Source organism: Antechinus flavipes, chromosome 2 (assembly GCF_016432865.1).
Source record: "Antechinus flavipes isolate AdamAnt ecotype Samford, QLD, Australia chromosome 2, AdamAnt_v2, whole genome shotgun sequence".
Lineage (NCBI taxonomy): Eukaryota > Metazoa > Chordata > Mammalia > Dasyuromorphia > Dasyuridae > Antechinus > Antechinus flavipes.
The window spans coordinates 531,493,960-531,520,333 of NC_067399.1; the positions used below are offsets into that span (position 1 = coordinate 531,493,960).

General features: G+C 33.6%; 1 protein-coding gene across 1 annotated transcript in view; it reads left to right on the plus strand.

The window, feature by feature from the left end:
* MINDY2 (MINDY lysine 48 deubiquitinase 2) overlaps window positions 1-26,374 on the plus strand; it is a 120,112-nt gene that overhangs the window by 7,851 nt on the left and 85,887 nt on the right. Inside the window, exon 2 of the mRNA XM_051980731.1 lies at window positions 21,727-21,784. Coding sequence (XP_051836691.1) covers window positions 21,727-21,784 — 58 coding nt within the window. The remainder of the gene's footprint in view (window positions 1-21,726; window positions 21,785-26,374) is intronic.

The window sequence follows — 26,374 nt, forward strand, 5'->3', positions numbered from 1 at the left end:
GTAGTGACAAGATTACTAACAGAAGAGAAGTTTGAATTTTTTTTTTAATCTTCTTTACTTTGTACCTTTTTGTAAGGAAGGGAGTGGAAAGTATTTTGAAATGAAGATGATATAAAAACAACTAAAATTTTTTAAAGCAATGGAGAAGTTGCAAAGGAGGAGCCAGTTTATGGGAGTGAAAAATGAATTCCACTTTTGGCATGTTAAATTTTAAAGAGACTAGAGATTTTTTTTTTTTGGACATCTAAATATAGAATTGTAGATGATGTAATGAATCTGCTTTGGGATCATCAGGATAAAAGTGATAACAGAAATCATTGGAGTTGTTGATCACTATTCATGTAAACATTTATCAGGTATTTCTTCTGTCCAACTTACTTTTAGGTGTGCGATATAATACAGTGTAAAACTGAATTTGTTCTCGAGTTAAAAATTCAAATGTCAGCAGTCCTAATCAAGAGGTATTTATAATTAAAATAGCTTCATTTTATACAACATTTAAAATTTTGTGAAGCATTTTACACACCTTATCTCTTTTGATCCTAACAATAACTTTGTGAGGTTGGTGTTATTATCCCCATTTTACTGATGAAAAAAAAGAAATTTAAGTTATGATTTGTCCAGAGTTATATTCCTTAAAAGTATTTGCTTCAGGACTTCCCTCAAGTAGGTCTTAATGACTCCCAAATCTTGAAATTTATCTATTCTTCTCTGTTGCTTCTTGATTAATGCTACTTGAATTCAGAAGAGTAGCAAAAGATTAATATGACCTTTGATACAATTGGGAAAAACCTAATAGAGGTAATAAGACTGAGCTAGGTCTTGAAAGAAAAGTAAGATTTAAAAAAAAGAAAAGGCATTCTAGGTATGGGGAAATGTGGTTTGCAAAGCCTTAGGGATGGGAATGAGCATGGCATCTTTTAGGGAACATCAAGTAGAGGAAGGTATAGCATATGTTTGCATTATAGAGTAGTAGGAGGTAAAGATAAAAAGAGAATTTGAGTTAGAATTTTGAGACAGTTGAAAGGTTGAAGAGTTGAGGTTTCAAGCAATCACTAATGAAAAATCATTATAAATTTATGATGTAAGGGGCAATCACTCAGATAAAAGAGGTATTTCAGAAAACAATTTGCACCAGAACATATGGTAGATTAAAAGGAAAGTACAGTAAGGGACACCTGCATTATAGCATAAAAAATACTAGATTTGGAGTTAGAGGAATTAAACTTGAATTGTAGCTCTGCCACTTAATATCTGTATATGAATTTGGGAATTTGGAATATGTGTGTATATGTATCATTGCTTTAAAAATTAATAAATTCATTGCATAATATTAAATGGCAAGATAATTTCAGCAAACATTTCTTAAGTTCTTGCTATGTGCAAAGCACTGCTCAAAAAAGATGTATAAAATGAATTTTTTAAAAAGTTCTATTCTATAGTCTAATGTGGAAAATAAAATGCACACACAACCCTAATGCAAATTACGATTATAGTAAGTGGATAAGAGAAGTACAGAGTGCTTGAGAACGAAGAAAAAGGAGGTCACTTCCTGCTGGAGGAATTGGAAAGGCTTCATGAAAAAGAGAGCATTTGAGCTGAGTCCTGAACAATGAGTAGAAAGAAGAAAATGTATTCCAGGCATAGGGAGTAGTATGAATAAAGGCACAGAAATAAGAAAAATTGAAAATTTTCTAAGAAATGACTACTAAGTAAAGTTTGAGGCATAAAATATTTGAAGAGTAGTGTGAACACAGTATTGAAAAAAAGAAGTAAGTGCTTACAAATTATAGAGCTGCATGCTAGAATAGTCTTATTCAATAGATGATAAGGAATCATTGAAAGATCTGGAGGTATGCTTTAGGAAAGTTGGGTAGTGATGTATAGAGGGGACTGTAATCTGCATGAGAGTTGGGATTATTTAATGTTTCTTTCTTTGGGTACTCTCGCTACTTAGCACAGTGACTGGTACATAAGAAGCACCTAAAACAGGTTTGTTGATTGATTTACTAGAGAAACATAAATCTGGTAGTTGTTTAAACAAAATTTAACAAAAGCCTGAGCTTCTGGTATGGCTAGAATAGTGGTAAGGAAGCACATAGAAGAGACGTTGTGGGAATAGAATTAACCAGAGTTCATGACTGGATGGTAGGAACAAAGGAGGAAAAATTAACAATAACCTTGAAATTTTTGAGCTAAGGTGATTGAGAATAATTGCACCACTAACAAAAATAATGAACTCTGTCAGTTTTCTAAAAGAGCAGTTCTTAGAACAAATAAAGAATAAGGCATGTTGGTTTCAGGTGCTAGTAAGATATTTAGGTAACAACATCCAGTAAGCATTTGGAAATTCAAGTTCAGAAGAGAGTATTTATTTGGAGATGAAGATGTAAAAATTATATTGACTATAGGAGTAACAGACACGACCATAGGAAACAATATAGATAAAGAAGACTGAAGCAGAGAGTTAGTAAATTTAGAGTAGAGGATGGAGATGGAACCAGAGAAAGCAACAGAGAAGATTTTTTTAAAAAAAGGAAATACTGCAACCTAATAAATGATAAGACTGCATTGGTTATACAAGTATATAGTATAAAACAATTCCTTCTCACAAAGAGTTTATGTTATTTTTATTAGCATATGATTTTAAAAAGAAAAGATAATATAACCTACACAAATACTAATAATTTATAAAGTAATCATAATAATAATATTAATATGTTGCTTTCATTTGTTTGCTACAATTTTTCCCCAAAAAATGTGTCCTTAAAGACATTGCTGTTTATAATTTTTTTTTTTTTGGCTCAGTAATCCATTCTATGGTTCTTGAAATCTAGTCCATAAACTTCAAGATATCTTGCAAGGTTTTATTGATCAAAATTTATATTCCTTTGGATAGAGCACTTTCAGGTTAGGATATGATGGATGCCCTATGTGAATTGAGGAAAGGGAAGAGAAAAAAGAAAGAGAAGGAAAGGAGGGGAGAAGAAAGAGGAGAGAACCATTATAGATGATGAACTAGCAAAGGAGGTTGAAAAGAATTGGGTTAAGAAATGAATAAAAGATGTCTTGAGATCCCTGAGAGGAAAGAGTATTCCAAAGACGTTAATTAATATTATTACATTCAGGAGATAGTTGAAAAGAACAAGGGCTGAGAAAAGACCATATCGGATTTGGTAATTTAGAGATCATTGATAACTTTTGAAAGAGCAATTTCAAATGAGTGGTGAGGTAAGAAGCCATTTTACCTTTAAAGTAAATTACAAAATATTGAAGAGAGAGTGCGAAGATAGAAAGTATAGGCAATGAATATAGTCAGTTTTTTCATGGCATTTGGCTGAGAACTATAATGGAAATGGGAATGGGAATAGATAAAAAGAGAGGAAAAGCATGGCTGAGTGCCATTCAGAGAGTTCAAGTAATCTAAAGAATAAAAGTACATGATTGGAAGTGTCAGTTGAAGTCATAACATAACCACACATGGGTGATCTTTAAGAACAACCACTTTTATTTAGCTGTGAATACGTTGTATCCTTCAAGAGAATGTAATATCTCTGTTGACAGGGACTGTCTCATTTCTGTCTTTTTGTTTCCGAATCTAATTCAGGTATCTGGAATCACAAATTGATAATGATGAAAGAGATAGCATGGTTTGATTAAATTCACATTTTGGAAGTACCCTCTTCCTATGTGATCTCTCTGATTGGATGGCTCTTCCCAGAATCTCCATTTAAGGAGGATGACTAGGACTACTATGTCTTACTCCTCTCCTGGCTGCATCCTGGCGTTTTCTACCCTCTGCCTTCCCCCTTTCCATTTTTTATATGTTATCTTTCCTGGAGGGTAGGGACTTTATTTCTGGTTGTATTTGTATTCCAAGCACTTAGCCCCTATCAATAACTTGATGCTTTTCATTGACTGAGCTCTAAAAAGGGGGATATTACTTACTTTCTCCTTCCTATCTCCTCATTAATTTCTCAATCCTAATTAATTTCTTTAGTCAACCAAAACTACTTTCTCCAGAGTTACCAGTGTCCCTCTTATCTACCAAAATCTAATGACTTTTTTTCAGTTCTCATCCTCAATCACTTTGTAACATTTGACACTGTTGGCTGCTCTCTTCTTTCTAGATTCTTATGATAGTGTTCTCTTGGTTTTCTTATTTATCCAACTACTCTTTGTCATATTTCTTTGCTGGATTACCAGCCTAACTGGACCTTCTTTTCTTTTCTTCTCTTCACAAAAATCTTAGTGACCTCATTAGCTCCTAAGCATTTACTCATCATCGTCACACAGATGACTTGTAGATCTATACATACACATATTCTCTCTCTCTCTCTCTCTCTCTCTCTCTCTCTCTTTCTCTCTCTTTCTCTCTCTCCATATTATATATGTGTGTAGGTAGGTAGTGCGCTGGTTTCTTTCCTGAGGTCCAGTTCTATTATTATATTATTATTTCTAGGATTAAATTCAGATTTCTCATTTAGCATTTAAAATCATTCACAATTTATCTCCAACCTGCCTTTCCTAACTTATCATGCATTATTTTCCTTCCTTTGCTGTTCCTTATTAAAAACATTCCATCTCTGGTTTGTGTGACTTTGTGCAGACTGATTCTCAGGAATGTATCTCCAACTCACTGCCAACTCTTTGAATCCCTGGTTTGCTTCCAAGGCTTACACTGCATCACAATCCTCAATTGCTAAAGTCTCCTCAACTGAAATTACCTTGTATTTAAAGTATAAATATTTTGCAAATAACACATATCCAAAAGTATTTCCTTGTTAGTACAATTTGTTAGCCTTGAAGGAAAATAGTTTCATTTTTGTCTAGTACCTAGCAATGATATTTTTTGTAGAAAAATTATCAATGTAGAAAAGTAGAGATTAGTAGGTACTCATTAAATACTACTTGATTGGTCCAAGCAGTTATTTGATTCTGTCAATTTTTCCTGTGAAATATCTTTTGGATTTCTTTCCTCATATTCCCACTAGCACCAACCACTATCATCCAAGAGAGTGTAAAAATAAAAATAAAAAACAAATCTTAACTGTCTTTTACAGTTTTCCCCACAAAATTTAGCAAAATCTAACTCATTCTTTGATCTCTTATTTTTTTATCCCTAATAAGATTGTAAAAGTTAATGGTTGACTATCATTTATTTAGTGCTTAATATAGCCAGACATTGTGATAAGCCAAGGGTTACAAGTATAAGCAAAAAGAAAAACATTTCCTGTTCTTTGCAAAAAGCTTATATTTACTTTGTGAATTTAGTATTTAGATATAGTAAAATCTCATTTAGTAGAACATAGTATTCTCTCCCAGAAACTGTTCATAGAATCAAAATTATTTAAAATTTTAGTAAGTTTTATGGTAATTTTGATAGACAATGTATTTAACTTGGAAGGACTATTAATTGAAAATACTTAAAGAAATCAAATTCATTAAGTATTTGTTTAACAATAATCAGAATATATTAATCATAAGTAATTCAAAAAATATCATTTAAAAAGTATCAAAGCCCCCATAGATGATATTTAATTGATCTATTTCAGATAACTGTACATTTTGGAAGTAATAAACAATTTTTATTTTTTTTAAATATAAATCTGTGATTTAAAATTTTCATTTTTTAAGGTGGCCTGTCTTCCAAAATCTGGCTCCATTCTATCTTTCAGTTAATTTCCTTCATTAATCTTGTGCTTCCAATAAATTGGTCTAAACATGTGTTTTTTCTCGCATGTTTTTGATTATAATGTTCCTTCTACTTTGAATATTCCCTATAATGTATACTGTCATATGTCTTTTCAAAAGATTCTATTAGCTTGCAGTTTTGGCAGTTAATAAGTGTATCTGTTTTTCCAAAATCCACCAACATTCTTTTATTACTTTTAGTTATTTTTGCCAGTTTGGTGGATGTCAGGTGGTACTAAAGAATTGTTTTAATTATTCTCTTTGATTATTAATGAAATTGGATTTTTGACTTTAAAAAAATTATGAACTTAAACATGAACATTTTAGTATCCAAAGAATAGAGGGGAAAAAAGATTTTATAGAAAACTGAATCTATAGGTAAAATAAGTATTTTTTAAAGTTATTACAATGGATAGGAAATTAAATTTAACATGATAGTAATAACATTGTCTTTGTTCTTCCTCTAAACTTTCTTTTGCTCTTTATATATATATATATATATATATATATATATATATATATTTTTTTTTTTTAATGTTTCTTGGGGTTTTTTCTTATATTTTGCAATACTATCTTCTTGTTTCTTTGCCTCATTGATCCTTAGTAGTTCTTGAAAACTATCAAGGTTTCTGAGAGTTAAAACTATTTTCATAATAATACTAAGATGTTATATGACTTAAAAAAAAATTGGTCCCTATATTGAAGTCTTTACACTTCTCAAATGGATGTGTTATACACATTTGTCTTTTGATGTACATGCTTGAATTTTAAAAGAAGCTTAATATTAAGGACATTTGTGAACATGAAATTTGGCATAGGTAGATTAGTCACCATCTATGTAGACATACAAGGAATATTTTGTAGGAAAATAATAATGTAAAAAAAGTTTCAACAACCAGCTTAACAAAATTTTTATTGTAAGATATCAAACCTTATCTTCATAAGAGAAAGAACTGGGTGACATGATAATCATATATATATATGTCCCTTAAGCTAATCATTAGAACACTATTTTTAAATAAGAAACTTTTTAAATTGCCGGAACAATTTCATATAATCTAATTTAGTAATAATTTATCAAATGGTTAATATGTTCAGTGAACCTATGGATGTCTCATACCAAAGGATATATGCAGTTTAATGTTTTATAGCATAGTTCCTAATTGCTTTTTCAGAGTAGCTAATCTGGTTCACAATTCCCATCAAAAGTATGTTCATGTATCTCTTTTCCAAAAGTCCCTTTTTTTCCTTTTTTTTTTTTTTTTTGTCAGCTTTGCCACTCTGATGGGGATGAGTTGAAATCTCATAGTTTTAATTTGCATTTATCCAAGTAAGCATTTTTTTCCCTTGGCTATTGGTGGCTTAGATTTCTTCCTTTGAAAAGAACTTATTTATATCTCTTTACCATTTATTAGTTGTGTCATGGCTTATTTTATAAATTTGGACAAGTTTTTTTATATCTTATATTTTCATCAGAGAAACTTACTACAAAGGTTTCCCCTTCTTTATTTATTAAGTAAAATGTATTTCTCTATCCAGCTGTGGTGTGTTTGTGTGTTACATAGAAGTGGCACCCATTCCTCCTTATCTATTTCATTTTTATTTATTTTACTAGAAGCCTCAATTATATGATAAATTTTCCCAGTTTCCCTTTATGCTCACCTCTTTCCACTTTAGTTAAAACAAGTTTTTTTTTTTTTAAATTAAAGCTTTTTGTTTTCAAAACATGTGCATAGATAATTTTCAGCATTCACCATTGCAAAACCTTATGTTCTAAACATTAAAACAAGTTTTAAGATCAGTTAAAATTAGTTTGTTGGTTTTCTAAAATCATTTCCTTCATCATTTATTATACCATCATATTATCCAGTCACATTTTTTTTCTATTGGGCTTTTTCTGTCTTTTTTTTTTTTTTTAATGTTTTCATATTTTATTTTCCCCAGTTACATGTAAAACGGGTTTTTTTGCATTTGTTTTTAAATTTTTGAGTTCCAGATCCTCCCCTTTCCTCTGCACTTCCTCTCTCCCCCTTGAGAAGGCCCATGTGAAGTAATGCAGAGTGTTGCTATAAAAGTCATGTTGCAAAAGAAAGCATAGTCCTCCTTCCCCCAACCCCTCTCAAAAAAATCCTTAAGCAAAAAAAAAAAAAAAAAGAAAGAAAGTAAATCAAAAAAGTATGCTTTAGTTTGTATTTAGACACTGTATTCAATTTTATCCTGTATAAATAGTATTTTTCATCATAAGTCCTTCAGAGTAGTCTTGGATCATTGTATTGCTGAAAATAGCAAAGTCATTCACAGTTGATCATCCCACAAGTTTGCTATTACTATATACATAATATATTTCACTTTGCTTGAGCTCATGGAGGACTTCCCAGGTTATTCTCATAGCATCCTGCTCATTATTTCTTCTTCTTCATCTTTTCTTTAATTAAAACTTTTTATTTTCAAAACATATGCAAGGATAATTTTTCAATATTGACTTTTGCAAAACCTTGTCCCCACTCCCTTCCCTAAATGACAGGTAATCCTATATATGTTAAATATGTATTAAACCCAATATATGTATAAATATTTATACAATTATCTTGCTATACAAGAAAAATCAGATCAGAAAAAAATTAGAAGGAAAATAAGATACAAGCAAACAACAATAAAAAGAGTGAGAATGCTATGTTGTGATCCACACTAAGTTCCCATAGTCCTCTCTCTGGATGTAGATGGCTTTCTTCATCACAAGATCATTGGAACTGGCCTCAATCATCTCATTGTTGGAAAGAGTCACATCCATCAGAATTGATCATCGTATAATCTTATTGTTGCCATATAGAATGATCTCCTGGTTCTGCTCATTTCACTTAGCATCAGTTCATATAAGTGTTTTCAGGCCTGTCTGAAATTATCCTACTAGTCATTTCTTATAGAACAATAATATTTCATAACTTTCATGCTTCTACTGAGTCCTATATTTGAAAATCAAATTTTCTTTTTAGCTCTGATATTTTCATTATGAATTTTTGAAAGTCCTCCATTTCATTGAGTGTCCACCTTTCCTCTGAAGGATTATACTGTTTTGCTGGGTAGGTGATTCTGGATTGTAAATCTAGCTCCATTGCTCTTTGGAATATCATATTTTAAGCTCTCCAGTCCTTAAATATAGCAGCTGCTAGACCTTATATTGTCTTGACTATGAGTCTATGGTACTTGAATTGTTTCTTTCTGGACACTTGCAATATTTTCTCCTTGACCTGGGTGTTCTGGAATTTGGCAATAATGTTCCTGGGAGAGATCTTGGGATCTCTTTTTGGAGGTGGTTGGTGAATTCTTTCATTTTCTAATTTACTCTCTGGTTCTAGGATATCAGGACAGTTTTTCTTGATAATTTCTTGAAAAAGTGATGTTCAAGCTCTTTTTTTGATCATAACTTTCAAGAAACCAGTAATTGTTAAATTATCTCTCCTGGATCAATTTTCGAGGTCATTTGTTTTTTCCAGTAAGATATTTCACATTTTATTTCTTCATTCTTCTGATTTTGTTTTACTGTACCTTGATTTCTCATAGTCATTAGCTTCCATTTGATCATTTCTAATTTTTAAGGAATTATTTTCCTTAGTGAGCTTTTGTACCTCTTTTCCCATTTGGCCAATTTTGCTTCTTAAAGCTTTCTTCTCCTCATTAGCTTTTTGTATTTCCTTTTGCTTCACTCTCATTTCTTTTCCCAGTTTCTCTCTCTCTCTCTCTCTCTCTCTCTCTCATACTTGATTTTCAGAACCAATTTGGAGGTCTTCCATGGCCTGAAACCAATTTTTATTTTTCCTAGAGGCTTTATTTGTAGAAGCTTTGAATTTGTTATCATCTGATATTTTGATCTTCTTTGTCACCTTAATAGCTTTCTATGGTCAGAGATCTTTGCTGAGGTTACTATTCCTCCCACAAGCACAACTGATTCAGTGGCTCCCAGAGCCCAATCTTGGGCTAGGACTCCCCTCATACTGGAGTATGTCAAACCTTTCCTGCTCTTGGCCACTGTGGACTGAGAAGTCTGGAGATTGCTGTCACTGCTTCCAATTTAGAGGCCCCATGGATTCCTGATTTCTTGGATCCCCAAGTTATGTGCTGTGATTGAGCTCTAGACCCACCCCAATTCAACAAACCCTTCCAAGCGACCTTTGGTTGGAAAATTGTTCTATTCTGTCTTTTTATGGGTTCTAATGCTCTAGAATTTATTTAGAATCATTGTGTAAAGATATTTGGAGGGTTTAGGGGAGAATTTGGGTGAATCCATACCTGATTTACTGCCATCTTGGCTCTCTGTCTTCAGTTACAGTTCTTTTCTTTTCTTTTTTTTTTGCCCTCAAGAGATTTGCAATTTAATAGAACAATGCACAACTTTGAATTTTGTTACAGAAACTTTCCCCAGCTTCCCTGCCTAATCTTTTTTTCCCAAAATTTATTTTATTTAAGGAAACAGAATAAGAAAAATGAAAAACAGAAAAGGAATACAAAACAAAATTAAACAAAAGAAAACCTTGTCAAGTGCCCAGCAAAAACATCATATCCAGAAAAATTATCTATATTATTGAACAAGAAAAAAAAGGACATATTTTACTGCCATATTTTTTACTGCCATATTTTAAAAAGAATATATTTACATATACATAGGTAGATGTATACATACATATGCATACTCCTCCATATAGACACACATATCTCTCCTATCCATATTTTGCTTTAATTCTGCTCCTAATTTGCCTTGCTATTACTTAACCTTCCCCCATTCATCGATCCTTCCTTTTTCTTCTTCCCTCACCCTTTGCTTCCCTGTCCACTTATCTCTTCCCCATTATTTCTTTATAGATTTTGGAGGATACTATACCCTTACATGTAGTGTTGCCTATTTAACCCATTCCCAGTGTGAATAGATTTTAAAACTCAGTTTTCCTCCTCCCTGTAATTCCTCTATTCTTCCTTTGTACCTCATTTGTATGACATAATTACTTTTTTTTTCATAATTACTATTTTTATCTTAACTTTGCCCCTATCTTTCTTTTGAGCTGTCATATTGTTGATGTCAATCTTAAACATATGCTGTAAAAATGCTATGTAAAAAAATTAAGCAATATTGAAATTTCTGTTATTTGCTGTTTTGAAATTGGCTGTTATATGCTAAATTTTTAAAGTTCAGATTTGGTTGCTAGAAAGTCTTGAAAATCTGCATGTTCATTGAATGTCCATTTTTTTTCTTGTTCAATAATATAGATAATTTTTCTGGATATGATATTTTTGGCCACAGGCGTTAGATATGATTGTAGGACCTGTGGTCTTTTATTGTGGCTGTTATTCAGCCATTCTCCAACTGATGGGTAGCCATTCAGTTTCCAGTTTCTTGCAAAAAAGAAGCTGCCAAAAAGGGCTGCCACAAACATTTTTGCACATGTGGGTCCCTTTCCCTCCTTTAAGATCTTTTTGGGATATAAGCCTAGTAGAAACACTGCTGGATCAAAGGGTATGCAGAGTTTGATAGCTCTTTGGGCATAGTTCCAAAGTGCTCTTCAGAATGGTTAGATCAGTTCACAACTGTTATGGGCTGGAACTCTGAACTTGAAATGAAGGATTCTTACAAGGTACTATAGTCAGTGGAACTGATAGAGATAATAGTTATCTAATTTAACATGGTTCAGTATGATTGATTTAATCCTACAAGGAGATGTTATGGGCCAGAACTTGAAATAAGGTACTAAGTGGAATTGAGGAGATAATGATTAAATCTAGTTTAGCATTGATTTAATCCTACAACAAATAATAATTTCCTAGTGATATAATGATTGATTTCTACTCAGCATGTAGCATATAAGCTAGAAGCCTCAGCCAGGGAGATTCAGAAACAAATGGACAGAAGGCTGGAGGCTGAAGGGTAGAGCACAAACCATTGGATTTGGAAAGATTCAGAGGGCAGAGAAGGAGGCAGGAGCTCAAGCCCACGGAACCAAGGAAAGAGATAGGCCTCTAAGAAAGCTAACTGGGCCCCCAGGAAAGGAGACAAGACTTTGAAGGAGACAATAAAGGATTTGGACTTTAACACCTGGCTGTACTCATGTGGTGATTACTGAACTGAAACGAAGGCTGCTCCCAGAAACCCCAAGGAAACTGAAACAGAGAACAGTACATTTTAGAGAGAACATTACATTTTGGCGCCAGAAGGTGGGACCAAGAACCTTCATCTGTGACCCAAAAACTAGGGTGAGTACAAAAATAGACAAGGAAACTTTGTTAAGGGCTAAAGTAGTATTTCAGCTAAAATGGGACAGATGTTTAGAAAACAGCCTTCTTTTCTTCAAGGAAAATGTGTCAAAAGCTTGGTCAGACTGATAAAAAAATCAAGGTTTAATTGTAACTTGGGAGCAGATCATTGAACTTTTAGAAACATTACAGTACACACCTCCTTGGTTCTCCATGGAAAAAGAATTGGATCTAGAGGAGTGGAAACTAATAGGAGAGCAACCTGTCAATATTACAATGATTATGGACCTGACTCAATTTCCAAAGCAACACTTTATACATATAATTTAATACAACTGACTTTAGGAAATTATATAAGTTATAGAATAAGGACAAAGAAGAAAGAGCAGGAGAGGGAGGATCCAGATAAACTAGGTGAAAAGGATGAAGAATTAGACAAGAATGGAGTTAAGTATAATTCTGAGTATGGTACTTCACAGCAGGGGCATTCCCCATCCCCTGACCTACATCCCTCAATTAGCCCTTCACCGGTGGAAGGAGAAGGAGTAGAGGAAGAGGCAGTAACATAATCAGCACCACCTATGAAGCAGCCTATGACAAGATTACAAAAGGCACTGGTTAAGGCAAAAAAAAAAAGACAGGATATATCTGATTTAATAAATGCATACCCTGTGATTGAGAAGCTTGACTCTTCAGATCAACAAAGGAGAAGATACACTCCTTTTGATTTGGAGAAAATTAAAAATTGACAAAGGATTGTACTCTTTATAGGACTCCATCACCTTATGTTAAGATGTTACTAGAGAATTTGGCTTATGAAATTTTAACACCTAGTGATTGGAAATCCATAGCAAGGACATATTTAGAACCTGGAGAAAACTTGTAGCTTTCGGAGTATCATGAATTATGTAGGATTCAAGCCCAACACAATAAGGAAACTGGAGTTAATACTCCAATCACCTTTGACCAACTAGCAGGTGAAGATCAGTACGCAGACAATTCAGCACAGACTAATTAGCCCATAGCAGCCTGTGAGCAAATTGCTACTGCTGCAATAAAAGCTTGGGGCACCCTCCCAGGAAAAAACAGAAGAGAAGCCTTCACAAAAATAGAGCAAGGTCCCAGTGAACCTTTTGCTGATTTTGTGGGATGTTTGCAAACAGCTTTCACAAGAATTATTGGAGAAAATGCAGCTACAAGAATTATGAACAGACAACTGGCTAAGGAAAATGCTAATGAGGTTTGCAGAAGAATTATATGGGGACTACACAAGGATACTCCTTTAGAGGAGATCATAACACACTGTGCCACAGTGGGCACAAATGCTTATTATACCCAGACTATGATGAACATGGGAAGACAGGTCCCTCTTGGCAAGGGAGTTCTAGAGAAACTCATCGATGCTTTCAGTGTGGAAAAATTGGACATCTGAAAGCCCAATGTAGGTATAGAAATAGAATGAGAAGACAGGGTGAGAGAAGATCTAAAACCCATGTCCAAAATGCAACCAAGGTTTCTACTGGGCCTTCTTAGATTGATCCAGGGAAATGAGAGGCAGGGCCCAGCTTCAGATCTCCAGGTGGGGCATGATGGCAGCCAACGTTACACCCAGAGAGTCTTTAGAAATTCCCTATTAAGATGTGATCAGTCAGCCAAAAAGCAATCAGATGGCAGAGAGGGATTACAATTGGGGAGAATATAGGCTTTTTTAACCCTACAGAAGGGCTGTGTCCAGTGTGAGCAAGTCCAATGTAATTGCCAGGTGATGAGGAGAAATCTAGAAAGTGGTAAATAGAAGGGACTAGATAGGGTAACTGCTTGGGAGAAAGAGTTTGCTTGTATTTCTACAAACAGAGAAGGAATCAGATGGGTGCCAACGAGCTGTACTCACCTTATCCATCAGAGAGAGACAGAAAACAGTGAAAAACCTCAAAACAAAGGAGAAGACCTAAGAACAAAATCTGCAGGAATCATTGGTTTCCCTAACACAAGATGAGACTATTGCAGGACTTCAAAACTTGTAGGAATCATTGGATTCGTGGCACGTGAAGTAATGGACAATAGATTCCTTTTGGAATATTTCTAGGATTTATGGACATGTATAATTCCTCATATTGATTCACGTTGTTATATCACTACTAGCCTGTGTTATATTGCTATGTGCTTATGTAATTTATGTAATTATGTGTAATACCTCCTATATTGATGGATTTATGTATACCTGTTTTAAGAGTGAGATCCTTCAGAAATCTGCTAATATGATTTAATTTCCCATTTCCTTTGGTGTTTTTATCTCCCTTCCTGAGATGTCAGGGAGGGTGTAATAATCTCCTTTTATTGTGTTTTCACCCCTTTTTTGAGGAGGCAGGAAAGGCATGATCACCTCCTTTTTGGGGGTTCTTACCTCCTTGAGAAGTCAGGGAAAACGTGACCCCCTATGTTCTAAAAACAAAAGAAAGCAGGAGATGTTATGGGCCAGAACTCTGAACTTGAAACAAAGGATTCTTACACACAACTCCACCAACAACGTATTAGTGTCCCAGTTTTATGAAACACTTTAAAACTCTTTTTTTAACTCTTGTTTCATCTCTTCCAGTAATTCTAGTTGAATTCATGCTCTAGCTATGTTTTTCTTTGAGCCTTTTTGCCATCAATTTATGGAACCATCCTCTTCTTGTAGGTTTATGTCTTGAGTGTCACCTAATAGTTTTTTTACCAGGGGATTGTTTGTTTATTCATTTGCTTATTCTTCCAACATATTTTCTTATTTTGGATATGATGTTAGAAAAGAGTTTCTACACAGCTGGAGGGAACATCTGGGCTGACCTGCTGCACTGTTCTTTCTATATTTACATATGTACAAATAGTTTTTTTTATTTTTCAAAATTCATGCAAAGATAGTTTTCAACATTTACCCTTGAAAAACTTTGTATTCCATATTTTTCTCCTTCCCTTCCCACTTCTCTCTCCTAGACTTGTTCCACTAAGTATTGAGTACAACTTAGATGAGTACCTGCAGGCTTTCAGTGTTTCTAGAGTGATCTGATCCAATGTAAAGTCCTAATTTTGTCCTTCTGGTCTCAGCTCTGCAAGTTCCTGGCCTGAGTTGGGGTTTAAACAAGACATCTGTGAACTTATTCCTGGTTGAAAGTTCCAGTGGACTGCTACTAGATCTGGCCACTTTCAGCCACATGAAAAGTTTGCTAGTTTAGAGGGACAGAACTGCAGATTTTAATTTGGTCTTGGATTCCTGCGGTAGTTATTCTACTTCAGGCTTCAGACTAGTTTGAAAGTTGGCTGAGATCCCACTATTCTCTTGGAGTCAGCCATGCAGCTACTGTTGACTTCTGAATTTACTCCTTGTTTGGTTCACTGCCTAGAACCTGTAATTACTCCTTACTCTGCAACATCTTTCATAGATTTAGTTCTGCTCCTTGGTCTGCCCTGGATCTATGAAAAAAAATTGGGTAGTAAACAACAGGGCTGCTAGTTTACAGGTATTTCTGCAACCTGCTCAGATTTAGGCCTTACTTTACTGAATTTGGGACCTTTTTTTCCCTAACAAATAATATTACCCTGCACTTGCACTTTTTGTTCAGTCATTCTTGGAAAGACTTCATCTCTAGTATACACAGATCTTTATCTCTCCCTATTCAGACTGGGGCTAGAAAGAAGACTCATTGTAATTTTTTTTCCCTTGGATTTCCTATTTATAAATGAGTTTGATAGATTTTCTAAGTCTCTATAGGGTTAGCTATACATCTTCCTACTGTTCTGTTATCTTGGATTCACCGTAGGCTGTTCAAAACAACCAGATGAATGATGTTTTAGAAAATACAACATCTCTGGTTGGATGGTGGTTAACTCTGAAGAGCTCTCTTGTGAAGTGATTTTGATTAAATTAATGTTGAATTCAATCTCCCTTGGGGAAATTTTATTTATTTATTTTTTGCTAGAAAAAAGTGATATTTTATTGAATTTTTTTTAAACATCACTAATTTTGCCTCACAAAGAATCACTGTACTTAGTTTTGGTTTTTTTAATTAAAAAATAAGTAGAGAAACATGTAGTAATTATAACTGGAAAAAAATTTACAACAAATGTTTCTGGTAAATATAAAGAGAATTGAGTCAAATTTATAGAAATCAAGAGCCATTTTTCATTTGATAAGTGGTCAAGTTTTTGGATGAAGTAATCAGAGCTATCTATAATCATGTGAAAAAATGTTATAGATCACTGTGTATCAAGAAAATGAAGATTAGTACACCTATCAGATTGGCTGGTATGACAGAAGAGGGTATATAGGTGAGGATGTGGGAAAATTGAAACAATATACTGTTGTTGGAGTTATGAACTAATTCAGCCATTCTGGAGAGCAATTTGGAACTATGCCCAAAGGATTATAAAACCATGCATATACTTTGACTCAGCAATATTACTCCTAGATCCATATCCCCAAGAGATGAAAAACAAAGAGGAAAAGGATATATATATAGAAAAATCTTTATAGCAGCTATTTTTGGGAAATTGGAAGTTATGAGGATGTTCATGAAATGGGGAAGGCAAAACAAATTATGGAGTATAATTATGACGGGATACTATTGTGCTATAATAAATAAAAAGCAGATTTTCAAAAATGTGGTGATTCAAGGAAATTCCAGTGTAATTGGAATGGAAAATGCCATCCACATCTGGAGAGAGAACTGTGAAGACTGTGTTGAAGCATAGTATTTTCACCTTTATGTTGCTGTTTGATTGCTTTTTTTTCCCCTTAATTCTTGTATTTTTTTTACTTTTTGATCTGATTTTTCTTACACATGATAAATAAGGAAATATGTTTAAAAGAATTGCATATATTTAACCTATATCAAATTACCTCTTTGGGAAATAAGGAAGGGAGGGAGAAAAATTTGCAACACAAAGTTTTACAAAAATGAATGTTGAAAATTATCTTTACATATATTTGGAAAAGTAAAATACTATTTAAAATAAAAAGAAATGAAGAGCAGGGTGCTCTCAGAAAAACATGGACTTACAAGAACTTATGCAAAGTGAAATGAGCAGAACCAAAACATTATGCACAGTAACAACAACATTGCATGATGAAAAACTGTGAATGACAGCTATTCTCACTAATCCAAGATAGTTTGGAATATCTTATGATGAAAAAATGCTATCTTCAGATCAGTCTGAATGCAGATTGAAATATACCTTTTTAAAACTTTATTTTATCATTACTTTTGAATCTGTATTTTTTTCACTACATGACTAATATGGAAATAAGTTTTGTTTGACTGCACATGAATAATTTATATTGCTTGTCTTTTCAATAAGTGGAGGAGGAAGAGAATTTTGAATTCAGAATTTTAAAAAACAAATATGAATTTTTTTTTACTTGTAATTGGGGGAAATATTTTTTAAATTTATATTTTTTAAATAAAAGCGCCAAATCACAAATGGCAGAAAAATGTGAAGGAACTCAATCACAGAAAATTTATATTTTTTAAATAAAAGCGCCAAATCACAAATGGCAGAAAAATATGAAGAAGCTCAGTCACAGTTTGCCCAGTCTGTAAAGCCTGATCAAAGCATTTTTGATGCAAAATGAGATCTTTCTTCTCTGTCAGTGTTGTTATTCAACAGAATGGGTTCCCTTGTCAAAATTAAAAATTTACTGGCTTAAAAATATATCTGCAAATTATGCATGAGACCAGTGCCAGTGCCAAAAGATGAGTTAGTGCTTAAAGGATTTAATAAAGAATTTGTATTGAAAATCAACTGTTCTGGTCCAATAGTTTATCAAAAAAATTGAAAAAAATTTGACTAGAACCTCTATCTAAGAAAATAACATTGCAACTCAATGAATGAATTAAAAGTGATTCAACATTCAATAATCATTTAATAAGCTCTTATTGTGTGCCAACCACTGTGCTAAACCCTGGAGATACAAAATAGTCAAGAGACAACCTACCCCTGGAGGTGGTAGGAAGCCACTGGAGTTTATTGAGAGGGAGGGGGAGGGGCGATATGATATGATCAAATCTGTATTTTAGGAAAATCACTTAAGTGGCTTAATGAAGAATACTCTGAATAGAAAGAGATTGAAACAGGCAGAACCACCAATGGACTACTGTAGTAATTAAGATATGAGATGATAAGAACCTGCACTAGAGTGGTAAGTGTCCAAAAGAGGGCATATTTGAGAGATGTTGCAAAGATGAAGTTGCTAGGCCTTGGCAACAGTTTAACTATGAGAAGAGGGGGAAATTGGGGTGGTGGGGAGGTCAGAGATAGTGAGGAATCTAGGCTGACATTTGGATTGTGATCTTAAAAGGACTGAAAGGATGCCCTTTGCAGGAGTAGAGAAGATAGGCATTGCAGAGGATTTAGGGGGGAAAAAATCATAATTTCAGTTTTGGATGGAGTGCATATAAGATGTCTTTTAGAAATCCTGTTTGAAATGTCTGAAAAGCAATTGAAGTGGTGAGATTAGAGATCCTCAGAGACTGGGGCAAGAAAAGTGATTTGAGAATCATCAGAGTAATGGTGGTAATTTAAATCCACAGGGTGTTACTGAGGTCACCAAGTGAAATAATATAAAGGGGAAAGAGAGGAAGAGCTAGGATAGAACTCTAAGGGATAGCTGTTGTTAGAGAACATGATCTGGAATAGTATCCAAAGAAGAAGTAATCATATAAGTAGAAGGAATACCAAGACAAAATGATGTTGATAAAAGAGTATCAACAGAGAGTGATGAGCAGTGTTTACAAAAGCTATAGAGAGGTCAAAGGCAATGAAGATTGAGAAAAGACCATTGCATATGACAATTAAGAGCTTAATAACTTGGAGAAAGCAGTTTTGGTGAAATGATAAATCAGAAGCCAAATTGTAGATTATAAGGAGTTACGATGAGAATGAGAAGAGAGAAAATAGAGGCACCTATTATAGATGACTATTTTGGGGAGTTTTGATACAAACTTAGGAATGAGAAGAGAAATAGGGAGGTAATTATTTAGGATGGAAGGATCAAGTGAGGGTTTTTTGTTGCTGTTGTGTTTTAGGAAAGGGGAGATGTGAACATGTTTGTCAGCAGTAGGAAATGAACCAGGAAAGAGAAAGAGTCTCAATTCTGATGGCTGTGGCTCTTTCCAACAATGAGATGATTCAAATCAGTTCCAGAGAGAGTACTGTGGGAACTGAGTATGGACTACAAAATAGCATTTTCACTCTTTCTGTTGTTGTTGGCTTACATTTTGTTAACATATATTGGATTACCTACCATCTAGAGGAGAGGGTGGGAGAGAGGGGAAAATTTGGAACACAGGGTTTTGCAAGGGTCAATTCAAAAAATTACGCATGCATATGTTTTGTAAATTAAAAGCTTTAATAAAAAAAAATAAACCTAGTGAACTATACCAAAAAGAAAAAGAAAGAAAAAGAGTCATTTATATTAAATATGAGAGTGGGGATGTCAGAGGATGCCATTTGCTGGAGATGGGATGAAATGGAATTACTTGAATTTAGCCTTGGTAAAGAATAAAGCCAAATTTATATGAAACAAATAAAGGAGGAGAAAGTGACAAAAAGCACTTGGTTGACAGGAAATGAGAAAGAAAAGAGAACATGGAATTTATAAGCAAATGGTCTTTTTTTTTTCTGTAAAATATGAGGCAAGATTCTCTATTGAGAGAATGAGATGGGAGAGATCCATGAAAGATTTATGTAAGGGTGAAAAAGTCTGAAAGAACTGCTTTGGAGAGATAGCTAATGAATTGATGAAGGAGATACAATAGGATTGTCTAGCAGCAGTGAAGACCTAGTCATGCTTCTTTAACAAAATTTTATAGAAGTTATGTAATTTTTCTCCACTTTTGTTCAGCAGCACGTATAGGCATGAAGATGATAAATGGTGAAAGGCTGAGGTTTGGCTACACATAATTTGTAGGAATTCAAAAGAAGAGGACAAGATAGAATTGAATTACTTCACCAAGAAATTAAGAGAGGGAGAAGAATGGCTAATGCAAGGGAAATAGCCAGGGAGAGAGTTGAAGAGTTAAGAGATTAGAGGAATAAATTTGTATAAAGGAAGGGAAAGGGAGAGGTGAAAAGCCAATTGATTATAGTTAGATAAAGGGATTTCAGAATTCTGGAACATGGAGGTGGTACATTTGTGGGTGATGACAAGATTTAGATATGTGGGTGAGAAGGAATGATATATTTATCTTAGGAGAAGAATAGACTGAGGAACTAATGATGAGGATATTTGAGAGGGATAGTCACTATGTATGTTGAACTCCCTTAGTAAGAAGGCAGGAGTTGGGGATACAAGAATAATTGTAAAACAAATATTGAGTTCATTGAAGAAGGAAGGGTAGTGACGAGGTTTTGTAGACAACCACTGACAAGATTTTGTTTAGGTGGAAGGAACGAATAGTATGAGCCTCAAAAAAAGAGAGGTTACTCAGTGAAGGAAGAATGGGGGTAAACTGGAAGTGGCAGTGGGGAGTAAGGAGTATTCTAATTTCTACTCCTTGATCAGTGAACTGAATGTACAGACAAAACCAGAAAGGGTGGCCAGGGATGCTCTCATCAGGGGAAAGCCAGATTCAGTAAGAGCTAACAGGAGTGGAAAGGAATAGATTTTAAGGTGGAAAGTTGTTTCTTATTTATGGAATAGGCATTCCAAAGGGCACAATAAAAGGATTGGGTGGAATTAGAATGAAACTTTCAGGTGAAAGAGTTGAGAGAAATGGGAACGAAAAATCAGGTAGTAGGTTTGAGTGGGGTTTGGATGATGATCTAAGGAAGTTTAGAGTCACTGAAATGTGAAAGATATAAAGGTATGAAAATGTTAATAAGTGGAGGGTGCCACTCTTTTACCCTCAAAGGATAGATGCTGCAAGATATGAGAGGCCTGAAATCAAAGGGATAATTACTATCCTTTGCGTCAGAAATTCCCCACATTTCAATTGGGAGATTGGGCTGGTAACAGGAGGCAAAAGAAGCCTTGTGCTGATACAGATGGAAGTGGTTGCTTTGGGACAGATGGAAAATGGCTGGCCTGGCCCCAAACAGCCTTTCCTTAGGGAATGTCCTGTCCAGAGAAGGAGATAGAAGGCTCAGGGTAAAAGCACACTCATGATCTGAATTCTCCTCACCTAAAGATGGTGGCTATACAGAAGACATTAAAGGAAGTATCTTTTTGACTTAAGATTTATTTAGCTGTTGAAATATATTTGGTAAGAAAGAATAAAAGAAGGCATAGTCCCTCTCTTCAAGGAACATAAATTATCAAAGCAGAGTTAAAGTAAAGATAAACAGATAATTCTAAGTTAAACAAAATGTAGCAAATGCAAAAGAGATCCAGACAATTTTATGAGAAATTTGTGGGTGATGAGAACACTTTCAGATGGGGGGTGGTTATAAAATGTTCTGTGAAGGAAAGAGAATTACCAAATAAATAGTTTGGCATCTGTTACTAGTTTTATAGGCCTAATAGGCTAGTTGATAATCATAATAGATGAATGCTAGCTAGCCTGTACCTCAAGGACTGAAAATTTCATAATTCCTATGCCATCTTCTTAGCTAGTTGGTTTTATTATAAGAAATGTTGATAAATTTACAAAATTTTGTTAAATGCAAGCTATCTAGAGACAATTATTAAAATATTTGTGCCTGAGATACAATAAAAGATGTAGACATATCTATTTAAATCCTTGGTTGTATTTAAGCAATTAAGATTTATCTTTATGAAATGTTTTTATTTTATTGAAGTTAACCTTTATCTTTCAGGTAAAGCTGCCACCAATGATGGAAATCATAACTGCTGAACAACTGATGGAATATTTAGGTAAGTGTTGAACAAAATAGATTATTGTTGAACAAAAAATATTATCTCTTTCAAAGGAAAGCATCTTTTTAAAAATTATCTTAATAGGTTTCTTTGGGGAGGGGTGCTATAAAAAGGGTAAATTTAAATAATGAAATCAAGTTATTTGTTTTATTTTTAAACTACTATTCTTAGAAATTATTTCTCTACTTTTTCTGCCTAAATGTAAGATTGTATAGTGGCAAAAAGAACATAAGATATTTTTAAAAATTATATAATACATATTAATTTTTAAAAAGTACAAATTAAATACCAGTGAAATTGGGATTTATGATATTATTTATACGTTTTCACATCTTGTCACGAGGCTTTTAGTATACAATAAAAAAACAACTCTAACATATGGTATTAAAGCTTCTCTTCTGGATAATGTACTGGACTTGGAGTCCTGCACTGTTTATTCTTATATAGGTTTACCATTATAGAACTTTGTGCCTTTGGGCTAATCAGTCTACCTCTCTAAGCCTCAATTTCCTAAACTGCAAGTAAAGCAGAGTATTAAAAACACATTCAATGGATCTGTGATTTCATCTTTGTATCATTTCTGTTGACATACAATGCAATTTGTCCATACCTGCCAAGCCTGGATGACTTTCGTCCTTAATCCTCATATAAATTTGTCTCCAATTTTCTTCATCTGTAAAATCAGGGGGTTTGGATGGTTTCTCTTAAAGGTCTGTCTTGCTTTAAAAATTCTGATTCTAGTATAACTTCTAATGAGGTAGAGAAATTTTGTTTTATTAAGAACACCAGTTACTGTTCCACAAGGCAAAATAGTCAAATAAAAGCAAATTTAAAAGCTACTTTTTTTTGTCTTTAAGGAGAAATAAATTGTTCAACGATGTGTGTTTTAGATTGACTGGGCAGTATAGCATAGTAAAAAGAGTTTAGAGAACACAAAGGTTAAGATCCTACCTCCAATACTTAAAATTGATTAGTTGTGTGATCATGGACAAGTCATTTACCCTTTTTCACCACCAGTTTTCCATATATAAAATCAGAATGACACATATATATATTTTTAAAGGTTACTATGAGGATCAATTCATATAATATGGGTTTTGGTTTAAAACACTATAAAAATGTCAAATTTATTTATGAGTTGCTGTATAAGAATTAAATTTTAGTTTATATCTGATAATAGTCACATTTCTAGATTAAATTAAAGTTATACTCCTGTATATGGAATTTTTTTTAAGACTAATGTTATGCTGGAAATTCATATCTATGTATTATTTCTCCTCAAATATTTCATTAAATAGTTTTTTATTATTTTTGGCATTGGTAGGTTCTGTGTTGGTTTTAAATCTCCATGGAGTAAAGTAGTCTCAACTTCAAATATAAGTTAAATTATATATAAGGTTAGAAAAACCCATAGGGAGGATTAGAGATTCCCAGATTCTCCTTGTTTCCAAGTTTGTCACCTGAGAATCTGAATTAAAGAGACTAAGATGTAAAATTTTTACTTCAATTCAGATAATATTTATTGATTGCTTATTACATGCAAGTCAGTCTGGGTGCACAGACAGAAACAATAGTTCCTGTTCTCAAGTAGCTTATATTCTGCTGTAGATAACAGTAATTTCAGAAAAAAATTCATAAAGGTGCACAAACAGAACAGTTTTGTGGCTTCTTTGTTCAGTTTAATATATACTTCTTTTAAATGTTTAAATGTTTTGTGAGTTTCATATACAATCTGCTTAATTCATAATATTTTAAAAGAAATTTCAGAAAGGAAGGAGAGAGTGCCCCAACACATTGGGGAAATCTGGAAAGATGATAAGGAAAGAACACCTCACTAAGTCTTGAAAGGAACTAGAAATTCTTTTATTTGTATTTGCTTTTTTAATTGGATTTTTATTGGATTTTTTGTTTGTTTTAGTTTTTACACTACCTACATTTCCTCTTGTGTTTATCTCCCTCTCCTTTCTCTTATAATACAGTTTTTTAAAAGAGGAAGAGAAGAAATAAGCAAAATCAATTAATGTATTGAAAAAAAAATCTGACATTGTTTATAGAGCTTCATATCTGTAGATATGAAAAGGAATGGGATTGGGTATTGAAAAGAGGTATCTGTTCAGACATCTTCTGTTGGGTGAAGTTTGTCCTTTAAATTTTATGACATTCAGTTTTAATTGTTTTGTGATTTTTCTTTCTGTTACATTGTCAGTACATATTGAAGTCTTTCTATGCTTCTCTCTTCTCTGTATTCAACATATTCATTTTTTCCCTATGACAGTAATATTCCATCGTAATCCATAATACCGCAGTTTGTTTAACTATTTATGGATATGTCTGTTTCTACCACAGAAAGTGATATTGCAAATATTTTGATATATATAAGAGCCATTCTTTGTATTAGTGACCACCTTGGGGTATGTACATATATAACTGTCCATAGATTATCTGGGTCAAATAGTATAGATATTTTTATTTGTGTAAATAGTTTTATTTGCATAAATCCAAATTGGGAAGCTAGAAATTCTAAGAAGTAGAAATTAAATTAGAAAATGTTTCCCAGTAAGATTAAGCAAGACTGTACCAGGGGCACAGAGAGAAGAATTGGCATGTTGTATTCTGGGAAAGGTCACTTTGACAAGAATATGTACTGCATCAAGATAAGTAATTGTGAATTGAGTTTAGAAATTGTGAATTGAGTTGAACCCAAATTGGGGAGAATTTAAATGCCAGGTTGAGAAGCTTGTATTTTATACTAATAAAAAGAGGGAACCACTGATGATATTGAAGGTTTAGACCTATGCTTTAAGATTATTTTGGCAACGCTATCTAGAGAAGAAGTCAGAAAACAGAAATGTGTTAGTTATAATTAATCAGTAGTCAGTAATCAGTTAATGCTTATGAAGCACCTACTATGTGCTAGACTTTATGCTAAGTGCTAGGGATATGATTTTTTTTAAATTAGGTAATCTCTGGCCTTAAGGAGCTTGCAATGTAATGGGAGAAGAGTATAGAGGGCTAAAACTCTGAATAGGTGTATTTGAATCAGATAACCGAACACTTAAGGCTAATTACCTATGAGACAATTACTCGATTAGCATATGTTTGGATAAATGGCCAGTTGATGCTGGCTCAATGTTTGGTGTTAAGATAATCTCAAGCAAGGATTAGAGGGTGGAGTGAGAGAGGCCAAAGTCACTTTGCTGCAGGAAGAGGAGGAGAGAGATTGATGACTTTGAACTTGAGATCTTTGGCAAGTCTTGTAGCAGCCTGCCCGCTTCTTTCATTTCTCCCCCTAAAGACCATGGACTTTTATTTATCCTGACTCTGACTGATCCTGAGGCCTCCAGGAAGCTAGCCTAGATGTAACAGAAGAGAGCATGTAAAAGGAAGCTTAAAGGGGGGAAACAAGAGAAGGTACTCAGTGTGGAGACATAGTAGAAAGATCCCAAAGTAGTCTAACCAAGTGGGAAATTGGGTGAAAAGAGGCCTAACCTAGAAAAGTAGTTGGGAAAGTATGAGAGAAAGAGACCAAATGAAATGTATTGTGTAAGGAAGAGAAGAAATTGAGGGTGACACTCAGGTTATAAATTTTGGTAATTAGAAGGATGGTTATGCCTTAAGAAAAGAAGTTTTAATGAAGAGCATTTTGTTGATTGATATGTACAATGTATATAGTTAATGATTGACTATTTACTCACCTTAGGATGGTCAATTAAATTCTGGGACTCTTTTCTCATATATAAAATAAGAGTATTAAATTAGATAATTTCTGCTGTCATTTCTAGCTCTAAATGCTTTGACCCTCAATGTTTGCTCTCTAAAAACTACTGTATTAGTGAGAAAAAAATTGTGGAATTATTTATGCAATATCACTTGATTGTCTGAATCCTTTGACCCAACAGTATTATTAGAAGTATTCTGCAAGGAAGTCAAGAACTGAGAGAAAGAACTCTTGTATGAGAATATTTATAGCAGCACTTTTTGTTGTAGCAAAGACCTGGAAACAAAATACGAACCTGTTAATTGTAGAATGGATAAGCAAATTGGAGCATAGAAACATAAGGTAACTTTACTAACCCATAAAAAATGCATTTTTCAAATTTTGAGAAATGTGGAAGAACTTATGAACAAATGGATAACATATCATCATTCAATAGAATTGATAATATTTAATCTGGAGAAGAAAAAATTTATGGAAGACCCAGTAGCTTTTAAGTATTTAAGAAACTGTCTTGAGATTAAGCTTGTTCTACTTGGGTATTAGGTGATGGGACTAGTAGAGCTAGAAGTAATGGAAAATTTTCAGAGAAGCAGTTTTAGGCATGATGTAAAAATGGAAATTTCATAAATATAATTTTCCGAAACTGGAATGAGCTGCATCAGGAATGAGTGAATTTCCCATCACTAGAAATCTTCAAGCAGGTGATTTTTGAAGAAAATGTAAGGAAATTTTTTTGATCAAGTATTGTTCAAATTAGATGCCCTCTAAAACCCCTTCCAGCTCTGAGGATCTATATGACATTTTAAACCAGACTAGTCATTTTTCATCAAACGAGTTTCTCTTTCAGTCTTTACTATTTCAGGTGATTA